Source organism: Ictidomys tridecemlineatus, chromosome X (genome assembly GCF_052094955.1).
Source record: "Ictidomys tridecemlineatus isolate mIctTri1 chromosome X, mIctTri1.hap1, whole genome shotgun sequence".
Classification (NCBI taxonomy): Eukaryota; Metazoa; Chordata; class Mammalia; order Rodentia; family Sciuridae; genus Ictidomys; species Ictidomys tridecemlineatus.
This window is the reverse complement of record NC_135493.1, coordinates 112,356,143-112,379,214: the sequence shown is the minus strand read 5'-3', so window position 1 is coordinate 112,379,214 and position 23,072 is coordinate 112,356,143. Positions and strand designations below refer to the sequence as shown.

Here is a 23,072-nt window from a genome sequence, read left to right as displayed (position 1 = left end):
GAAACTCCATTCTATTTGTTTCCCTCTAAACCACGAAGGAGGGAGTTTCAGAGACTAACAAGACGTCATTGCATCTCAGAAAATTATCATTGCATTTGATATGTATTCCTGAAATCTACACCTTTCTTTCTTTCTGGATAAATAGAACTTATTTGAAGGTCCTTTGGTTTAACCACTTACTTCATTGTGTGCTTTCTGAAATGACCACACCACAATCTCCTCCCAATTAGGGAAATGAAAGTTAAGTAAAATGTATCATGAAGCAAAACTTTTATATATCTTTGAGTTCCTCTCGTTATCAGATCTTATACTTAACAGGCAATCAGTAAACACATGTAGAATTTAGTTGAATTCCAATATACAGCAAAATTGAGTCAACTATTGGTTTCCCCTACTAATTCAAGTAAGATCATGTTCACAATTGAAAATTTAACAGGAAAAAAGATACAGCACATTTTAGCTACCAGTGCTTTCCAACATATATTATCATGAATTTTAGAATTTTCACAGAAACTTGCCCCTGAGAGGTCATCATAAATATTCAACTATTTTTTTTTGGCCAGGTACATGAGCTGACATTTGACATATACATGGTGGCTGAGGAACAAATACTTTGCACAATGCTGGCCATTAATGAAACTTATGCAACAAAAACGTAATTGAGATGGTTCTTCCAACCTGGATCCTGGGGGTTTTAGCCAGCAATACTTGGTGCCCTTTGAAACTTAAGCATAATTTTTAGGGGAATATATGATGATGGTACAATGCTAACCTAGAAACCACAAGAGGTTTATTACAGCCATAACCTTTCCTTTGTCAGCACAGGGCTTGGACCCATATCTCAGCCAAGTATGAAGTGACTTTAGAACACAGTTTTCCCTGTGGTTCTAGGAAATGAAGTTCCCTCAAATGTCAGTCAGGTGGTAAAAGTAAAAGAAGAGAGGAAAGAAAAAAAGAGAAAAGAAGGAAAAAAACCCTCACGGGTTTCAGCTTTTACTGTGTAACCCTTAATCTCATACCTGAACTCATGACCAAGGTTAATCATCTCAAAATGGTGCCATGAAAGAAGGACAGTGCTATGGGACATGAAAACCTCACTTACAGTTTCCTTTAGAGGTATGAAGCCACCCTCTCACCTCCATCCCCCAACCCCACTCCGCCCCCCACACAGGGGAACACCTACAGCCATAAGAGCAAAACGGAAAGCAAAAACAGAAGGACAAGTCCCTACCATTCCACAGGAATCAATCCCCCTGGATTGAAGTTTTCATTATCACAGACCCTTCCAATCACTTGGTAATCCTTGGAAACAAACAAAAACAGATATAAAATGTCACCCTTATCTACCACTTGATTTCCTTAAGCGATAAAAAAGGAAAGTAAGTCCATCACATCCCCACTTGTAATATGAAGATCATAGAAGCAATCTAAATGCTCAAATGATAGGGAAATGGTTGCATAAATTAAGATACAAGAACTCAAATATTCATCTACTAAAAACACTAGCTTTGAAGATGACTATGACATTAAATTTTAAAAAACAGGAATACATATGCATATACATATATATGCACATATATCCACAAGTATATACTAAAAAGTCTAAAAAAGAAATGCACCAAAAATAAAATAAGGATTATGTTAAGGAACTATATGGGTGGTCAATTTAAATTCTTTTGCTTCCCATTTTCTAAATTCTGTAATAGAGCCACTATATATTCATAACAAAAATATTTAAAGTTCAATAATATTGAAGCTAGAATGAGAAACACTGTCCTAGAATCTGTCCACTTAGTCAGGGATAAAGCTCTCTACATCATATCGATGTAACAGTGGTCCACTTTTATGCTTTTAATATAGCCCTTGCTGCTCTGCCACTGCAACTTATTTTTTATAACTTTATTTTATTTATTATTTTATTCCAAGCATTGGACCCAGTGCCTCATGCATGCTAGGCAAGCATTGTACCACTGAGCCACAACCCCAGCCCCTGCAACTTATTTTTTAAATAAAACTTGTTCCCCTTCCTCTTTCCCTGTTCTTCCCAAATCTCTCCACTCCCTAATCTCAGGAGAAACAGGATTACCTTTCTTCCCCATCCCAGGCAGAGTTATCTGTCCTTGAGCAACACACTCTCTCCACAGGAAGAAGTAATTCAGACTTTGAGGATGGTACCAAAAAATCCCAGAAATGACCACCTCCTAAATTAACAAGCCAATTACAACTCCAACAGAGAACACATGGAATACAGCCTTTGAATCACCTCTTTTAAACCTCCTGTTAGGACCCCTGTGTTTCTCCTTTGCTAGCAAAGCTTAACTTCTTTCTCCTTCTTCTTAAAGGACCCAGCTCTCTGTAACACAGACAGTGATTACAAGCCGAGCTGGTGCCCTCCACGGCAGGGAGCTGCTTCCCTGGAAAGTGGGGTGTGGACTGGGGAGGGCCTCTTCAAGCCAGTGTCTCACTCCCTGGCTCTTCCTGGTATCTGAGATAGCAGGAGCCCTGCCAGTAGACAAAAGGTACATACTCCCCAAAAGTTTCCTCTTCCCCAGCTAGGGGGAACATATCCCCCTCATGATTTCCTCCTGTAGCCATCTTGACCTTAGACTGCATGGATCAAAAGATCATTTTCAAGGTGAGTGCAGTGGTGCATGTGTGTAATCCCAGCAGCTCAAGAGGCTGAGGCAGGAGGATCACAAGTTCAAAGCCAGCCTCAGCTACTTAGTGAAGCCCTAAGCAATTCACTGAGACCCTGTCTCTAAATAAAATACAAAGTAGGGCTGGAGATATGGCTCAGTGGTCAAGTGCCCCTGAGTTCAATCCCCAGTTTAAAAAAAAAAAAAAGATATTTTCAGAGGGAGTTGAGGGAAAAGAAGGTTAAAGGGGGGAGCTGGGGTTGAGGGGAAAAAGAAGGAAAGGGACAAAAAAAGGGAAGGAGGGGTGGGAGAGATGAGAGACACAGGAGACAGGGGCTGGGGAGGGATTGGGGGCAGGTAGTGGAGGAGGAAAGGAGGGAGGAGGGAGTGGGAAGGAAAAAGAGGTGTTTCGTAAGAGAAGAGGAAATGGAGAGAAATGGAGGAGAAAGGATGTGGGAGAGAGGAAGGGCTATAGAAACTGGTGAGAGAGGGGGTAGGGTAGAAGAGAAAGAGGAAAGAGGGGGCACGGGGAAGTGGGGGAGGAGGGAGGATGAAGAAAGAAATGAGAGAAAGTGGGAGAGAGAGGAGAAAAAACGAGAAGAAAAGACAGGGAGGAGGAGGGAGGCTGAAAGTCGGAGACAGCCCCAAGGGGGACTGTCCCCTGGTCTCTTCCTGCCACCGGACCCCTAGTACTTCTCAGCCTCAGGAGTTAACCCGCCATGTCCTTTTAAGAATAAGTTGGCTGTTTTTCACAATGTCTTAGTCTCTTCCTCCATTTAAAAACCCACAGGTTCCTTAAAAGAGCCAGACATGTCACAACAGTACCCTTCCCCCATGGCTCCAAACCATTCAAGTGCCCCCAACTCAAAAGGAGAAACCAAGCTCAGTTATGTAACACAGGGTCTCAAAGGGTAAAAATAACCACATTACTCAGAAGGACGGCTGTTCCATCCTCAGGGGAGCCCACAAAAGGGAATCTAAGGGTGAAAATTGAAACCAGAGTTTTGAGATGAGACTAGATTCCCCACTTCACCAATTTCCTTCTGGGTTCTTGTCTCGCATATTTTAAGAATAAAATCCATGGACAATAATGGAAGGGAAGAGTAAACGTGTTACCAAAAGCACAGTCCTTGTCCTTGATGCTAATCCAATAACAAGGACTCAGTCTTGAGAAAAAGGAAAAAGAGGGTTTTTTTTGTTTTGTTTTAATTTGCTAGCAAAGGGGACTCCAGTCCTAGAGGCTGTGATTCTGCCCACGGGGGGAACAGGGGGTTTTAAAGAGGTGATTAAAAGGCTGCATTCCATAAGTTCTCTCTGGACTTATAATTCACTTGCTAATTTGGGACGTAGTAATTTCTGAGACCTCCTGCTGTCATCCCCAAACTCTGAACTACTTCCTCCTGTGCAGAGTGTGTGCTCAAGGTTGGAGAAGAAAGGTAATCCAGTTTCCCTGAGATGAGGGAGAAGGGAGAGGAAGAAAAGAAACATGTCCTTTTAAAAATAAGTTGCAGTGGCAGGGCAGCAAAAGTGGACCACGGGGGCTGGGGATGTGGCTCAGCAGTAGCGCGCTCGCCTGGCATGTGTGCGGCCCGGGTTCGATCCTCAGCACCACATACCAACAAAGATGTTGTGCCCGCCGAAAACTAAAAAATAAAATTCTCTCTCTCTCTCTCTCTCTCTCTCTCTCTCCCTCTTTAAAAAAAAATGGACCACTATTACAAACAGAGCAGGACTTATTTAAGAGAGAAGAAAGAGAACTCCTGCCATGCAGGAAGGGGCCTGATAGTAGAAAAACCCCAAACCCATTTTGGTGTGCTATCAGGGCCTTGTGAGTATATATAAGGTTCTGGGCAGAGCATGGAGCAAATCTATTAAACAGGCCTTGAAAACAGCACCAAGGCTATCACCTTTGAATTTTAATTCTTTTCTTCTCTGGGACAATGGAGTTGTTTGCACAGGTGAGTCTCAAGTTCTTTTACATTTGAAATAGGGATTGAAGGGGCTCATTAACATTTCTACCGGTTAGGGACTGGGTTTGTGGCTCAATGGTATAGTTCTTGGCACTGGGTCCAATTTTTAGCAGCACATATAAATAAATAAAATAAAGATCCATTGACAACTAAAAATTAAAAAAAAAAAAAAACATTTCTACCCATTAGCTCCCCAGTGTGGTTTCTGCATTTGAGCAAGATCTCAATAAGGCCAAACATTTTGGATTGCTGACCACTGACTATTGTTATTCAAAATGAACATCCTGAATGGCTATAACACAGGAGAGGCCACTCTACCTCACATCAACCACCCCTTTCTCAAGAGAAAAATCAGGAAAAATAGGCACATGGTACTCTTAGGTATTCTGGCTTGTGGCTTATAAGCATCCTCATTTACAGTTCTAGTCCCAAGAGCAGCCACACAGCACCCCATCTTACCAAGCACTGCTCCCCAGGGCAGGACTTCCTTTGAGTCATCCAAGTATCCCAGTATGGATCACAAGCCTGCCACTTTGTAGGCTACCTTAACCGTTTACTTGAGTCATGAAAACAGAAGGGAGACCAGTAGAGGAGAGGAAGGGGACCAAAGTAAGGAAGAGGGAAGGGAAAAGGGAGATACTGGGGAATGAAATTGACCAAATTACGTATGTGCATGTAATAATATGTAATAACAGCAGAGAGAAGAAATGACCAGAAGGCAAGGTGGGCTGCTGACCTACCCCTGGTTCCAGGATATCCTTAGAGCCCAACTCCTTCAGTGGGCACCACTGGGTTGCCTGAGAGGCCTCTATGGCTGGGAATAAATATTCCTTTTTCAGGTTAGTGAGTTCTGCTTGACTTCCCATCACTGGAAGAAGGTCTTTACTACACACAAGACATGAAAGTGGTTAAGACAGTTCCTAACACAGTTAAGAACTGATGCCTAGATTGGCTAAGATCCAGAAGGAAGTTTCTATCAGTAAGGAACTCAAAGCCGGGGCTGGGGCTGGGGCTGGGGCTGTAGCTCAGTGGCAGAGCACTTGCCTAGCATGTGTGAGATACTGGGTTCGATCCTCAGCACCACATAAAAATAAAAAAATAAGATAAAAAGGTATTGTGTCCATCTTCACAGAAAAATAAAAATTAAACAAAAACAGTTGGGACTGTTCTGAGTACACAGCAGTCTCCCAGAGAACTCTTTGACAAGACACCAGTCCCTCCATCAAAATCAGATGGGGAGGCTGGGGTATGGCTCAGTGGTAGAGCACTTGCTTAGCATGTGCAAGGCTCTGGGCTCCTGGGGGCTCCATCCCCAGAACTGGAGGGGGGATCAGATGGGGCAGACCCAGACATAAAGTTTCAAAGCACATGCTATGAAAGACAGAAGTTCTCTCATCATCTATTAATTATGATGTAAAAGAGGCAGGAAAAAATAAGAAATACTTATTTGCTGGGAGATGTATGAAATAAAATGAAAAACAAAGTATCCATAACTGGAAGAACAGGGATGGGAAGGAGACTACTTAATGTAAACACATTTTTTTTTTTTTGGCCTTTTGAACTTGAATTATGTGGATTTATGGTCTAGTCCAAAAACTAGCTTTAAAAATAATTTTAAAATTTCTCATGTAGGCAGTTTGTGATCACTACGCCCAATGACCTGATGAACTGCTTCCCTCTTCAAATTCTTTCTTTCTTTAATTGGTGGCAATTCCCACCCATTCCACCCCCACCCCCTATGACCCAACCCAAACCAATTACTCTCCTTTCATTTGTTTTCTGAAGGTCAAAGGTAGCTATTAAGCTAAACTCACCCTCAATAACAAGCACTTTCTCTGCCCAACAAGCCTTAGGCACTCCAGACAAATTCAGGACAGATCTTATTTGAGTTGATACCTCGGTTCTCCATCAAATAGTTTATGGAAGTCAGTGCCTAGAGTCCCAGCTACTCTGGAGGCTGAGGCAGGTTGATCACTTGACTCCAGGAATTAGAAACCAGTCTGGGCAACAAAGAGAGGCTCCCCCCACCCCTCTCTCTCAAAAAAAAAAAAAAAAAAAAAAACATTTGAGAACAAAGGGACTGGTTAAATGCTTAAAAACTGCCCCATTTTAATCAAGTTTAAAGAAGTATTTTGGGGGGGAAAGTGTTTTTTGTTTGTTTCAATGTTCAAAATATAAGAAAGGGAAAGCCCATTTATGAATCCTTTCAAGAAGTCAAACGAAGGGCTGGGGATATAGCTGGATTGGTAGAGTGCTTGCCTCGCATGCACAAAGCCCTGGGTTCAATCCCCAGCACCACAAAAAAAGGAACAAAAAACAAAGAAGTCAAATGAATTTCATCCTGAAGAAGCTGGCAAGAGAGAGGAGAGAGCAAATATGGAAGGCCTTTCCAGTCCTCCTCCATCTAGCTCCAGGCATGAAGACAAGAACTAGTTGGAATAATTAGACAGGACACTTAGCTAATTAGACTTTTCACACAGGGAGGTAGCAGGTGATGGATAAAACTGGTGCAGCCCCAGAGGACCAGACCTAAAACACAGCCCCAAGTTCTAGGTCTAATACAACCCAAAAAATTCCAGCAAAAACACAAGGATTGGTGTTGCATACTTACTGGTAAGAAGTCAAAGCTTAAGGAGACAGTAATTTAAACTGTCTATGCATACTAGACGATGGTGCTGATGGTGCTTAAATATCTAAAATTTGTTATGCAACATGAATAATTAATGTATATTGCAATATTTGTATTTAATCCAAGATGGGAAGAAATAGTAGTAGGAATTGGGTTGCATTTCATCATGCCACTCTATCCCCCGACACCTGGGGACAGGGACCAGCATCCTGCGGTTGCCCCACCACTTCCCTGGCCACTGGAAATAAATTAAAAAAGGCCTTTTTTGTTCTTTTCTTGTCAACTGAATACTGTTTATATCATAGGGTTTTTATCATTAGTGTTTTTTATTCCTAATGTTTAATGTAAGTGCAGTTTATCACCGAGGAAAGATCTGCCAGGTACAATTTGCTTAAATGTCTCCTAATGAAAACTATAGAACTGCTTGTAAGATATTTATCCATAAAATAATGATCAAGTTCAAAACTAAGTGCTCATAATCAACCAGGCTGCCAGTGTACCTGTGCCAGCTAAAGGAATTTAAAGACAGAAACATGAATTGCCATCAACCTCATATGTGTGAATGAGGAGTCAGCGTGGCACTGCAGTGTTTGTTCCCATGACTCAAACATTCTTAATGAATTCCAGTAATGGCCAAGAAAGCCACCTAAAGAGCTAACACACAAGTGCTTAGGGATATAAAAGTAAATTCAAAATTCCCCCACAGGTGCCTAGAGAGCCAGCAAAACTGAAATGCCTCCCAGAGGAAAGGAGCCAAAACTATTTGCAAAACAACAAACCCATGTTTCTCTTTTCCTGTAAAATTTGAGAATATCAACTGGGATCCTTGGGCTTCCAAGTTTTCTTCAAGTTGTCCGGTGGGTCCAGGAGTCCCCAGAGGACAAGGATTTGGATATTCATCTTAGAAACTTACTAGGGAGGGATGATAGAAATGTTTTGGAACTAGATAGTGGTGATGGTTGCAGAACACTGTGAATAAACTTAATATCACTGAACTGTACACTTTAAAATGGTTAAAATGGAGTCAGGCACAGGACACATGCCTATGATCCCAGTTATTTGGGAGACTGAGGTAGAAGGATGACAGCAAGTTCTGGCCAACAAATCAGGACTCTGGCTCAAAAAAAAAAAAAAAGATAGTTAAAATGGCAAATTTTATTTTATATTTGACTACAATTTTAAAAATAAATAATGCAATTGACAAAAAGCCATTAAATTGCACTCTTTATTTTGTTTTTTTGGTGGTACCAGGGATTGAACCCAGAGCTTTGTGCATGCTAGGCAAGCACTCACCAACTGAGCTATATCCCCAGCCCTAAACTGCACTTTTTAAATGGGTAAATTGTGTGGTATGTAAACCATACCTCAATAAAGCTGTTTAAAAATAAAGAAAACTTGGGGCTGGGATTGTGGCTCAGAGCTACAGCACTCGCCTAGCACGGGCAAGGCCCGGATTTGATCCTTAGCACCACATAAAAATAAAGGTATTGTGTTTTGTCCATCTACACCTAAAAAATAAATGTTAAAAAAAAGAAAACTTACCAATATGATTCTACAATACGTATACTCAGAAAAATGAGAAATTATATCCCATCTATGTATAATATTATATATCAAAGTATATAAGTGCATTCTACTGTCATGTATAACTAATTAAAACAAATTTAAAATTTTTTTTTTAAAAAAGAAAACTTATTAAAGAAAGAAGCTGGAGCAAGAGAATCACTGGGAAAGCAGGAACCTAGAACTCCTGAGCACCTACAGAAGCCAGGCAGGATGGGTTCCTCCAAATTAGAAGGCAGTCAGGTTCTGCTGCTAACAGACCATGTCACTCTGCCTCTCTGAGACTGGGTCTTATCATTGGATGGCATGGGCCATGACTGTGAAGGACCCTTCTAGCACTTCAGTTCCAGTGAGTGGCAGAAGGACCCATCACCTGACACAGAAGCATATCCCACCAGTTTAGCAATGTTGTGCCCCAAAGTTCCCACCTCTCCCTAGGGTAATGGTCCAGGTATTGACAGATCGGGGGGCAACAGTTGTGTTAAGACACTTTCTATTCTGAAAACAAAACGGTGAAAGACAGGGCCAAAGAGCCAGGCTATCCAGGGACTTCTAGGTTCATTTGTAAAATAAAAACTGTGGGTAAAAAAGAAAACCTTATGTTCCAGAATGGAGTCAAATGATAAAGTAAGGAAACAGAGCTTCAACCATCTGTGTTATGAGTCTCCAAGGTGCCCTCAGAACAGGCTTCCTCAACCTCAGCATGGCTGACATTTGTTGTGAGAACTGTCCTATGCACTGTAGGATGTTTAGCAGTATCCCTGGCTTTGTCAAGCTAGGTGCCAGTAGACTGACCTTTACCCAGCTGTCACAACCAAAGTGTCCCCAGTCATTGCCAAATTGTTCCCAGAGAAAGGGGGGTTGTCCCCAGTAGAGAGTCACAGCCCAAGAGAATTTTCTATCTTGAAACTTATAGTTCTTCACAAAAGGCAAGTAACACAGGAGACATTACCTTTCTCAACCACTGTGCTACGGGCCACTGTAAACTGTCAGGAAACAGACCCTGTCAGCATGCTCTGCCCAGAAGACAGCTTTACAGAACTGCATGCACACTCCTGGCAGCCCACAGTCTCAGGAACTAGTAGTAACCATACTTGGGTGAAAAGGTTACTCATTCATTCATTAACATATGGCACTTACTGTATTCCAGGCAAGAGTCAGGGCAATAGATTGGGGAGGCCCAAGTGGAGATGAATACACTTCATAGTTGTACAGAAACATTTGGGGTGGTCTTCACAGATGAACGAGGGGTGTGGTAGGCTGCATAATGGTTCCTCAAAAATGTCCACATCCTAATTCCCAGAACCTGTGAGAATGTTCCCTTATGGGAGGCAAAGGGGACTTCAAAGATGTGATTAAGTTAAGGCTCAAAAGAGAAAAGGAAGGGCTGGAGCTGTAGCTCAGTGGTAGACTGCTCGACTCGCATGTGGGAGGCACTGGGTTCAATCCTCCGCACCACATAAAAAAAAAATAATAAAGGTACTGTGTCCATCTACAACTTAAAAAATATTTTAAGAGAGAGAGAGAGAGAGAGAGAGAGAGAGAGAGAGAAAAGGAGAGTAGCCTGGATTATCCGGGCAGTCTCAATAAAATGCAAGGATCTTTTTTTTAATGTTTGTTTTTTAGTTTTAGGTGGACACACCATCATTATTTTATTTTTATGTGGTGCCAAGGATCTAACCCAGTGCCTCCCACATGCTAGGTGACTGCTGTACAACTGGGCCACAACTCCAGCCCTGCAAGGATCTTTATAAAAGAAAGGCAGGCGTGGCTGGGTTGTGGCTCAGTGATGGAGCGCTCACCTAGCATGTGGGAGGCACTAGGTCTGGTTCTCAGCACCACATATAAATAAGTAAATAAAATAAAGGTCCATTAACAACTAATAAAAAATATTTTTTAAAAAAAGAAAAATCAGGCAGGAGGGTCACAGTAAAACAGAAGGAGGCATGAGGATGGAAGCAGAAGATGGAGCAATGGAGACATGAGCCAAGGAAATGCGGGAAGCCTCTGGAAGCTGGACAGGACAAGGAAATGGACTCCTCTAGAAGGAACGTGGCCCTACTCACACCTTGACGTTAACCCAGTACAACCCATTTTGAACTTCTGACTGTAAGATTACACCACATTTGTGCTGTTTTAAGCCACTACTTGTAGTCATTTGTTCCAGCAGCAACAGAAAACTAGTACAGGAAAATTACAAAGCAGAGAAGAAGGATATATGCTCCCTGTCAAGGGCACTATGTGGGCAAAGGCTCAGAGGTCTGAACAAGCATGGAATAAGTAGCCACATGGGGCCCATTCCAGAAACACTAGGGGCCTAACTGTAGATTGGAAGAGGCTGAGAAAGGAAAAAAGGGAAGAACAAGGAAAACATCAGAGCACCTATGGAAATAATTAGCCACATGGTAATTCACTCAAGGAAATGGAAGGTTAAAAAAAGGCATGGCAGGAACCATAGGGGAAGGATGCTGAGCTTAGTTTGTAGCATGCTCAGTTTGAGGTGTTTAAGACACACCTGGGTGAAGCATGAATGAGAATCAACTCAATAAATATTAATTAATTTATTTATTTTTATTTATTTATTGCTACCAGGGATTGAATCCAGGAATACTTAAACCACTGAGCCACATCCCCAGCCCTTTTTAAAACATTTTTTTTTAATTATTTTGAATCATTTATTTATTTATTTTTATGTGGTGCTAAGAATCAAACCCAGTGCCTCACACATGCTAGGTAAGCACTCTGCCACTGAGCTACAGCCCTAGCCCCCAGCCCTTCTTATTTTGTACTTTCAGAAAGGGTCTCACTAAGTTGTTTAGGGTCTGGCTAAGTTGCTGAGGCTGGTTTTGAGCTCATGATCCTCCTGCCTCAGCCTCCTGAGCTGCTGGGATTACAGGTGTAGGCTACTATGCCCAGCTTTAGTCAATGTTAATTTTAGGCTTACTATGTGCCAGGGACAGGAAAAAAATAACCAGATAGATTCTGCCCTCTTGGCACTCACAGTTGAGTAGGTCCTGAGCTAGGGACAGAGACCAAGATGGGAGATGAAGATCTAGGCATCACCAATACCCAGCACCTGAATCATCACTGTGATTGCTGATCACTCAAGGTCACATTTTTCATGCAAAGGGGACCAGGACTAACAAAGTCACAAAGGTAGATGGGGAGGAAGAACCAGCAATGGAGGGAAGAGCAGTAGGGGAAAACAAGAGTAAATAGAGTGTCCTTGAAGCCAAGAAAGAGTTCTAGATTTCACAGACTAAAAAGCCACTTAAGTCAAAGATGCTAGAGCCTGTGTGAGACCATGTGCTTGTGATTAAAAATTTGATTATTAGTTACCTCAAGATGAACAGTTCCTAGAACACAATCTGGACAGGGCCAAAAGACAGTGGTCCTAATAAGTACAGGGCAGTCTCTGTGGAGAAAGTGGGGGAGGAAGGAGGAGCTGTCTCAAGAAACAGAGCAGTGAAGAGGAAAAAGAAAATAAATGCAAAGTATAACTTAAAGGTAGCACCTTAGTCCATTTTCAGTTGCTATAACAAAATGCCTGAGACTGGGTAATTTATAAAGAATAGAAGTTCAAAAAAAAAAAAAAGAAAAGAAAACTGCAATAAAACAAAATAATCTTGGGGGAGGGTACCGGGGATTGAATTCAGGGGTACTCGACCACTGAGCCATATCCCCAGCCCTATTTTATATTCTATTTAGAAACAAGGTCTCACGGAGTTGCTTAGTGCCTCGTCATTGCTGAGGCTGGCTTTGAACACGTGATCCTCCTGCCTCAGTCTCCTACTGGAATTAAAGGCATTTGCCACCAGACCGGGCAAAACAAAATAATTTAAGATAATTATCTATCTAGCATATCTATCTAGTATATATCTGCATTATGATCTTCCTTAAATAAATCTCTATCTAGTTAAAAAATAAGTATGGGTTGGAATAAGTAATAAATATTAGAAATGTGGGGAGAAAAAAAGAATAGAAGTTTATTGAACTCATGCTTCTGGAGGTTAGGAAGTCCAACAGCATGGTGACAGCATCTGCTCAGCTTTTTTCTTTTTTATTATCTTTTTAAATTTATTTTTATGTGGTGCTAAGGATCAAATCCAGTGCCTCACATATGTAAGGCAAGTGCTCTGCCACTGAGGCACAGCCCCAGCCCATCTGCTCAGCCTTGCTGCTCTGGAACATGGCAGAGGGCATTACATAGGATGACAGAGCAAGTATGCCAGCCTGGGTCTTTTCCTCTTCTTATACTCACCCTCATAACCTCTTCTAATCTTACCTTTGAAAGGCTCCACCTCCAAATCCACTAATATATGAATTTGGGAATTAAGCTTTCCAATACATGAACTTTGGGGGACATATTCAAATCATAGCAGGTCACTTTATTAATAAGATGCAAACATTTCAATTTAAAAACAAAGATAGAATCTTCTTAGGAAGGAAGAAGGTGGTTGACTATGAAGACTCAATTCTCCAAGAGAAACCAGAAAAGCCAACTCCACTAAAAGCCAAGTCCATTATTCTGCATGGTAGGCGAATAATGTTGCCTCCTCACAACCCAGATACCCACATCCCAATGCCCAGAACTTGTGAAGCTGTCAGTTTACATGATGACAGGGAGCTAAGGTTGCCAATCAACTGACCCTACAAAGGGGAGATTATCCTGGATTATCCAGGTGGGCCCAATGTCATCACAAAATCTTAGACATGGATAACAGAGGCAGAAGAGTCAATATCAGAGTGAGAGAGACCTGACCAGTCATTTCTGACTTTGAAGCTAGAGGAAGAGACCAGGAGCCAAGTAGTGCAAGTAGGATTCTCCTCCAGAGCCCCAGAAGGAATGCAGCCCAGTGACAGATGAAAAACTTGTGAAGTCTCAAAGCACCAAGTTTGAGGTAGTTCATTGCAACAACAATCAAAAATTAATACAGGTGGGCTGCGGTTGTGGCTCAGTGGTAGAGCGCTTGCCCGGCATGTGTGAGGCCCTGGGTTTGATTCTCAGCACCCCATATAAATGAATGAATGAATGAATGAATGAATAAAATAAAGGCATGCCAACAACTTAAAAAATATTTTAAAAAATTAATACAGGTTCCAGGTATAGAAAGTTATGAACATCAAACATCCTAATTACGCTAACAATATATTATTAAGTCCCTTGTAAAAAGGATGGAAGGAAAAGATGATGGAAAGAGCCTATGGGATACTATGATAAAAGTCCATGTGACTAACACTGAAATGGACTGACCTGTATCGCTAATGCGAGATGTTGGAAGCCTGGCTTAGACTGAATTCATTAAAGAATCAGCACTGTGCTACCCTAATAATTCCATGAAAGGTTTGTTTCAAAATAGATGGGCTGGGGATGTGGCTCAGCGGTAGCACGCTCGCCTGGCATGCGTGCGGCCCGGGTTCCATCCTCAGCACCACATACCAACAAAGATGTTGTGTCCGCCGAGAACTAAAAAATAAAATATTTTTTTAAAAAAATAGAACCATCTTCATCTTTTCTAAGGTTATGTGTCACTTATAACAGCATGTGATTTATGTATAGGAATATTTTGTGTACTCCAGTGACCCAGGAGTGCCCACCTACAAAGTGGGAAGGTTCTACACTAGCAGGAAGCAGAGCAACCCTGCAGTTCCATTAAAATGCAGATTTCGGTCCCAGCCCACAGAGATCCCGATTTAATAATAGGCCTGCTGGGATGGGGCCAGAGAATCTGTATCTCTAAATGGCTCCCTAGGGAGCACATTCTAAAAATCACAGTATTAAGGGCTCTACTTCTCTAACAAAAGCATTCCAGTATTTACCCGTGCTGCATCTTTCCTGTGAAGAGCCCGATTTCTTGGTCCTCTAGCATCAGCCCTGTGTTACTCTGTATTCCTTCCCCTGGTATAGTATTTCAGTTATCTATTGTGCTTAATGCTGAACAAAAATCCAACCTCTAGAGCTGACTGATAATAAGGAGGTGGCCACAGAATATACCTAGAAAACCACTCTCCTCAGTCACCACCTCCTATTCAGTGGCAAGGTGCTCACAGCCAGATTGGGTGTGCTATTTAAGAGAAACAATTCCTCAGAACACCAATATCAAGCAAGGTCACTCTGTGACCATGATGGGATAAGACACAAACAAAGCCACTCCATAATCATGTGTGAACACAGACAAAACATGACCCTTGTCCAAACCACAAATGCGACCAGACATCCCTAATCCTGGCTAATACCAGGGCCTGCTGCTTCTGTACCAACCCCAGCTTTAGCCTGGCTCCAATTTTTCCTGATTCTAGAACATTTGTTAAGACACCCAATCACAGAAGGACCTCTGGCAATCCATAGCAATGGCTGGCTCCCTTAACCACGCCCCAAAGCCAAAAACACCTGACACAGGTGCAAATCCACTAATTCTTTTCTTTCTTTCTTTTTTTTTTTTTTTTTTTGGTACCAGGGATTGAACCCAGGGGCACTTAACCACTAAGCCACATCCCATGCCCTTTTTTGAACTTTATTTAGAGACAGGGTCTCGTTGAATTGCTTAGAGCCTCACTAAATTGCTGAGGCTGGCTTTGAACTTACATATCTCCTGCCTCAGCCTCCCAGGCTGCTGAGATTACAGGCATGGGCCCAAATTAATCTTTCTAGACACTCTTGATGAGCTGCCCCCACCTCCACCAGTTCCTATGGCACACATTCTCCCTGCAACTAAAAGAAAACTCAGTTTGTATTCCTGGGGGTGTGTGACCGAAGAATAGTGACAACTTATATTCAACTTTCAGATTTCTGCTCAAGCATGATCTCCTCAAAGACCACTTTTCAGCCCTTCTCTACTCTTCTTTCATGAGTTCTACCATAGCTTTTAGCTATATAATGCCATGACCATTGCATTCAAGTCCTCCACTAGACTGAGAAGCCCACACTGGAGGTCTGTATGTGTTATGCACCTGTTCCTAGCAAATGCCTGGCACAAAGCAGGAGGTTCATAAATATTGGATGGATGGATAAGTAGGCAAATACTAACCACTGTATGCAACATTCTTTAAGACAATTATAAATGAAAGTGTTGGGGAGGGTAGGAAGGGAAATCAGAGGTACTGGAGAATGAAACTGATCAAATTATACTGTTTTGGGGCTGGAGATATAGCTCAGTTGGTAGAGTGCTTGCCTTGCATGCACAAGGCCCTGGGTTCAATCCCCAGCACCACACACACAAAAAAAATTATACTTTTTTTGTGTGTGTGCACATATGAATATTATATAACAAATCCCACTGTTCTGTATAATTATAACGTGCCAATAAAAAGGGGGAAAATTAAAAAATAAAAACAAATGAAATTGTTAGTGAACGAAAATAATGCAAAAAGAACTGAAGTGGTAAGAAACAAGATCTACGCAACCAGGATGACAGCTAGGTTTGCTTCTGACATGATGCATATAAGGGGGTGAAGGTCATGCACAATAAAGATAAGGACGGGGGCTTGGGTTGTGGCTCAGCAGTAGAGTGCTCACCTCAGTAGAGGGCTCGCCTCACATGTGCGAGACCCTGGGTTCAATCCTCAGCATCACATAAAAAATAAATGAATAAAATAAGAGTATTGTGTCCAAGTACAACTAAAAAATTTTTAAAATATATATTAAACAAAAGACAAGGACCTTTTCTTCTATTTCTAACACAAGATTTGATTGTGGAGGCAAATGTATTATTCATTTTAGCTTATATTTAGAATAAAGCATTCTATCAATAATACAATATGTTGCTCAAAACTGTCCAAACTGGGCTGAGGCTGTAGCTCAGTAGCAGAGCACTTGCCTAGCACGTGTTAGACACTGGATTTAATCCTTAGCACCACATAAAATAAACAAATAAAATAAAGGCACTGTGTCTATCTACAACAACAACAACAAATTTTTTTTTTAAAAAGTCCAAACTTTGTTATTCTTCTAGATTTCTTTAAACAGAAGTCACTTGCTGGACTTGCAAAACCTTCACTACTCTCACATTTGGATCATAATATTTGTGCAACTGTAATTAGAAGAGGCTTTCCCTGTGTTTGGCACTGAAAGCATCTCCGGCAAGTTCAGAGGGCACATTCTGATAGGCTTTTTTTTTTTTTGAACATGGAATTGAACCTAGGGGCACTTAACCACTGAGTCACATCCCCAGCCTCTCTTTGTATTTTATTAGAGACAGGGTCTCACTTAGTTGCTTAGGGCCTGGCTAAATTGCTGAGGCTGGCTATGAACTCATGATCCTCCTGCCTCAGCCTCCTGAGCCACTGGGATTACAGGAATGCACCACTGTGCCCGGTCCTGATAGACTGCACCAGGCTCTGATAGGCTTTTGAAAGAGGCCATTTTGCAATTAACCAGCTTCATTTCAGGGTTAGAGATTCGATACTTTTCAGATCAAAGACTATATGATACAGTTTTATTGTGTTATCCAGCAACAGAAAAATTATTGTCAAGCCAAGTAAGTATTCAAATGTATCAAATTGATAAATTGATAAATCTGAAAACCAAAGAGACTTGGGGAGGGTGCCTCTGAGTGTATACACATAACTCTCACACTGTTAAGTCTTTCCACCAGAAGACATACAGAAATCAACTGTTAAAACACCTGCACTTCATCACAAATATACTGCTAAGGACGTTTTTTAGAAAAGAGCAGGGGATTTTACCCAAAGTACTACAAGCACCTTAAGTTCCACTATAAATATTATACTTAGTACCTCCAAGTATTAACTCAAGAAATAAATGAAAATCAATTGCTGCCCCCTCCCTACATAATGGTTACAGTACAAAAGATGAAGCTTGAAAGGATATAAACTGCAAGAGCACTCCTTTATTTTCTTGGAGATTCTTTAGAATTGCCTAAAGATCTGAAAACAGTTCAGATCTGAATGATAAACAGGTCTGTTTCTTCTTAAAGGAGACTGGATCCCTTTTGCACTGAAATCCATAAAGCACAGGCTGGCCACAGGAACAGACATTTGGATTTCACTTCTTTGGTATGTAACCCACCCAAAAGGAAAGGTGATCAAAATAGCATTTCTGGTTACCTCAGGAGAAAGCAATCCATTCCTAAAGTGACTTGTAATGTTTAAAGTGTATACTTTTGTCAGTGAACTAAATTAGTGCCAAAGCAAAACAAGACCATGAGTTAAGTGCTATGTCTTCCACAGAGTATGAAGATTTCATACCATCCATCCATTCATTCATTCAACAAACATTTATTTAGGATCTGTTCTGTGCCAGGCACCAAAGAAAATAGTTTCGAGCAAAACTGAGCAACATAGCACTGACCCTGTGGCCACAGAACTTCCAGGACGGGAGATAAATGTTAAATAAACTTTAATATGTAATACCACTATGGAAAAAAGAAAAGGTGCCATAAGAGAAAGGGTATTAATTTAGGCTGGGACTGGTGCAGGGATCAGAGAAGAGCACTGTATAACTCCCTCAGTGACCACCCAAAATGAAAGGTGATGAAACACCATTTCTGATTACCTCATGAGAAGGCAATCCATTCCTAAAGTGACCGGTAAGGTTTACAGTGTATACTTTTATCAATAAACTAAATCATCAGGGCCAAAGCAAAACAAGAGCATGAGTTAAATGTTGCCTTCCACAAAGTAGGGCACTGTGATAAAAGGTGACATTTAAGCTGAAAAGCCATCAGATCCCCACCACTTTGGAAAAGGAAAACCATTTTGGCCAGTGACCACAAACAGGATTTTAACTTTATGTCCAACAACTTTAGGTCCGGTTTAAACCTCTCCTAGTGCTTCTTGTCCTTTATGAGCATCCTATGACTGCTGGCCTGTCACTGTCTGACTGGTGTACCCAAACCCTATTACCTAAACACGGAAAGGTCTCACTTTGTTATGATTTATTGTAATGTACTGGCTTCCTATGCTTGGCCTAGAAACACCCAAAAATAATCTGCTAGAGACATGAAAAACAGAGGCTGGCTGTCAGCAAGAATATTACCTGGGGAGACCAAACATTTAATATAGCCTAGGAGATCAAAAGTCCTTTGTCCTACAAAGTCCCAGCTCCTCTGGGCAAGGAGGAGGTTCCCATCCTACTGGGTCTATACCAAATGGGACCCAGGGGGCCTTACATTAGCTGTCTACTTGAAACTGATGTTTGTTGGTCAATCAAGAACTGGATCACCATTTCTAGTTGCCCGACCTGCAGACTTAGAAGAGGCTGTTGCAAGTGTCCTTTGAGCATCAAGGAGGGAAAAACTGGCCAGACTAGAGAAGACACGCTGAGAGGGAGTCAGGGCCAGAAGCACTGGGGGGCGGCCGGGCGGGGGTGGGGGCATTAAGGAAGACGCGTCAGGAGCTCAGATTCCCTGGACAGAGCACCAGGCCCGGTACTGGGGCGTTTCCCGCCTCCTCTCACCCCCTTCAACCCCCCAGCAAAGACAATCCAGACCCCTGGGGACCCGAAGATTCCAAGTTCCCCCAAGGTAGAGCCAGACGGCATCGCGAGCCCCGCGCAGGGCCGGAGGCCACCAGGTCCAGGTACTTGCATCTACGGAGCAGAGGAGGGTGCGCTCGGGTGAGAAAATGGACAAGACAAAACTCTCCCCGCCCACCCGAAAAGCCAACCACACCCCCTGCATCCCTCAGCCCCACTGGGGGCCAGCCCCCACCATCCTCCGCCCAGGCCCCCGTGGGTCCCGGTCGGCGCCGCTGCGCGGGCTAAGCAGAAACACCGGCGCAAGTGGGAGTGAATGGGGATGAGCAAGGCGGGCGAGGGCGCCCACCGCGCTGTCACCGCCCCAACCCTTCTTTGGGGCGCCCTCACCGGCTCTGCGGTCCCGGGATGGGCGCGCCGCCCCCAGGCTGAGATGAGCTCCCAGGTTCGAGCGGCCCCCCACTCACCCATTGGCGCCGAGCCGGGCCGGGCCGCCGAGGCAGCGTGAAAGTTGGCGGAGGCGGGCGCTGGGGTCGGGGCGCCGGGATCCTGGCGCTTGGATCCGGGTGCGGGCGTCGGAACGCGACGGCGACTGGGCTGGTTTCTTCCTCAGTGGCGGCGGCGGCGGCTCAGCGCCGCCCGCTGCTGCTGCCTTTGCTGCTGCTGCCGCTGCTGCCCCGGGGCGACTCCTGCTGCTGCTGCATCGCGGCCCGCTGCGCCTGGCTGCGCCGGGTTTCCTGCTCCCCGCGAGTGGAAATTGCGAAAAAAAAAAAAAAAAAAGCGCCGCCCAGTCCAGCGCCGGGCAGCAGCGGCCGTGCGGTCCGCTCTCCCCTCCTCCTCGTAGCCGCCGCCGCCGCCGCTATGCTCCTGCGGCTCCGCCTGCAGGGGACGCGCGGCCGACTGGACGGGGGCGGGGCCGGGGAGGGGCGGGGCTCGGACCGCCTCCGGCCTGGCTCCCAGGGGCGTCCCTGCGGCTGAGACGCTCGGGCGCCCTCCTCACCGCCCGCTCTGGAGGGACCCAGCTCCGAGCGGCCGCCCCCTACCCGCGGCGGCTCGGCTAACGCCCCGGGAAATGCCGCGAGACTCCTCGAGACCGGAGGAGATGGGGGGCCGTGGGGGAGGGGGCCTCGGAGTTGAGGGGCACGTGGAAAAGGAAGAGAAGGGGGTGAATCCAGAGGGGACAAGGAGAGGTGGAAGGCGAGCTGGGGGAGGGGAGATCACGGGCAGGAGGTGGGCCGAACACCTGCTGAGAGTTATGACAGGTGAGCCCTGGGGGATGGAGACATCCAGAAAAAGGCTGCGCGGAGGGGTTGTTGGGAAGCTAGGAGAAAGGGTCCCTTCAGCGTAGCCTGGGAACGCAGGCAGGCCAAGTGCTAATTCTGCACTTGGGAGGCGGTGCGAAGGAGATCGGGAGAAAAGGGTGCAGTGGGCAGGTGGGCACTCTGCGCGGCACCACTCCTCGCAGGGACCCTCCTCACCCCGCATCAGTGTGCAGGGGCCAGGTGGGGTTTGCTTGCTCAGAGATTTTCTCAAGCTCTGATGGTCCCAGGAATCCACTGAGGCAAGGGCTGACTCTTTCCCAACAGGCATCATCGGACCACGTTGATTCCCAGACCTGGATGGCCTACCCTTGAATGGACGCTTAAATGATAACTGGGAATTCCTGGGCAACCCACAAGCTCCTTTTATGGGTCCATTCCCCACCACACCTTTCAGCCATAGATACTCTGCTGCCACTACATTCATTTACCAGCCTGTTATTTCCTTTTCCCTTTCCACCATCTGGTGGTAGGAAGAGATAATGAAATAGATGGAAGACATTCTGGCAGAGGGAAAGTAAGACAATGGAGAATTTAGATCACTGGCCCCTTGAAAATGAAGGAGGCTGAGGGTCAGTGGACCCAAAGGTGACAAAAGCTGACCCCTTACCCAATGGAGAGCTGTCTCCATACCTCACCTATGATAATGGAACAACTCTAGTAAATTGGTCCCATCCTGAGATTTCTGTAGAAAGATGTTCTTATTACTGTTTCATTGGCTTAAAAAAACCCTTTGAGGGGCTGAGGTTGTGGCTCATTGGTAGAGTGTTTGCCTAGCTTGTGTGAGGCACTGGGTTCGATTCTCAGCACCACATATAAATGAATAAAATAAAGGTCCATTGACAACTAGAAATATTTTTTAAAAACCCCTTCAAAATCAGTGAGTTATTAAAAAGAGATCAGAAACATCATCTTTCTAAATACTGTTCATGTGTGTCAGAGTAATCTGAACTGGAGACTCATCCACACAGATCTGAGATTGAAGTAGTAGTGACATCAATGTCAGACTCCTAAGGAAGGGATTAAACAAACTGGAGATTAAGAATCCAAAGTGTTGGGGCTGGGGTTGTGGCTCAGCAGTAGAGTGCTGGTTTAGCAGGTGCAAGGCCTGAGTTTGATCCTCAGCACCACATAAAAATAAAATAAATAAAATAAAGGTATTGTGTCCAACTACAACTGGAGAGTAGATATTTAAAAAAAAAAAAAAAAGAATCCAAAGTGTTGAAGGAAGGACTCAATGAATACTCATTTATACCTGTGCCAAGCACCCTGGTGTCTCACTCATTACAAATCTTGGCATATCGTGGTTTAATTTCAGGGCAGTGAAGCCTTATGATAAGATCTTAAGAGATGACAAATGTTGAAACTCATAGAACCTGACTAAACCCACTGTTACTGAGATTTTCCCACCCCCAGCTCTACCTGGAACTGGTCTGGGATCTGTCCAAATCCAGAGGTGTTTCTTTTTGCTAAATCCGGGGTCACTGGGTCATTCTAATCCTCTCTCAAAGAGATTCAGGCCCCTGAAAGTGACTGGACATGTTTCAACATGGAAATAGCTGAGCTAAGCTTGCAGTGGCCTGGCATCTGGGGTGCTGAAGATTCTTGGCTGGCTGCCCCATGCATTCTCAGAGCAATGAGTCAAAAGTTGTTGAACATTGTTGGTGAGACCTGCATAGCTGGACTTACCTGGACATTGGAGAGGTCAGTTCACCTAAACCAGCAAATTGGCTGCGGAACTCTGAAGGGAAAAACAATCAGCAGCTTGTTTTGTATCCTGTTTAATCTTATTCATCTCTCTGCCCCACGTGGGGAATATATTCTTTTTACTGAATTGTTTTGCCAGCTTTCACACAGGTAAAGACAGACCACTTGAAGTTTTGAGTTTTGGTGTATCTCAAGGCATACTTTTGTGGATTGTCTGTTTTGGGGTTTGTGGTGCTGGGTCTCATGCATGCTAAGCAAGAGCTCTGAGCTACATGTTCAACTCTACCTTTTCCTTCTGGATCCCAAGTGGTCTTTGATCTGGGTGTGCTTTCTTCAAGGAAAATTTGTCATTTTATCACAAAAGCAAGATTTAATATTTTAAAAAGCCCTGAGCAAGCCCGGCGAGGTGGAGTATGCCCAGAATCCCAGCAACTCGGGAGGCTGAGACAGCAGGATGGCGAATTCAAAGCCAGCCTCAGCAACTTAGCAAGGCCCTCAGCAACTTAGTGAGACCCTGTCCCAAAATAAAAAATAGAAAAGAGCTGGGGATGTGGCACAGTGGTAAAGTGGCTCTGGGTTCAATCCCCAGTACAAAAAAAAAAAAAAAATCCTGAGCTAGGCCCTAATTATAATGTCCTAACTAAACTAAGTTGTGTGAATTCTATTCAAAACACTACAGATTTTTTTTCAAGATTCTCAAAATTACAAATGAACTTTTTTTCATGTATTGTTTAGTTCTTTTGAATTGTTCTCATTATCCTTTCATTTTTCCTTTGATAAACTTTTGCTGACCACACAAGGGAAGTTAATATC

The 23,072-nt window shown here is 43.6% G+C and overlaps 1 protein-coding gene across 7 annotated transcripts in view; it reads right to left on the bottom strand.

The window, feature by feature from the left end:
* The window catches only part of Sh3kbp1 (SH3 domain containing kinase binding protein 1), a 335,725-nt gene extending 315,595 nt beyond the window's left edge, over window positions 1-20,130 (bottom strand). The window contains exon 1 of one of the 7 annotated variants that reach the window (XM_078035050.1): window positions 19,701-20,130. In XM_078035050.1, coding sequence (XP_077891176.1) covers window positions 19,701-19,704 — 4 coding nt within the window. In that variant the 5' untranslated portion in view covers window positions 19,705-20,130. The remainder of the gene's footprint in view (window positions 1-19,700) is intronic. The other 6 variants (XM_078035052.1, XM_078035049.1, XM_078035047.1 and 3 more) reach the window with 6 other exon arrangements.
* Between the last annotated feature and the right edge of the window lie 2,942 nt (window positions 20,131-23,072).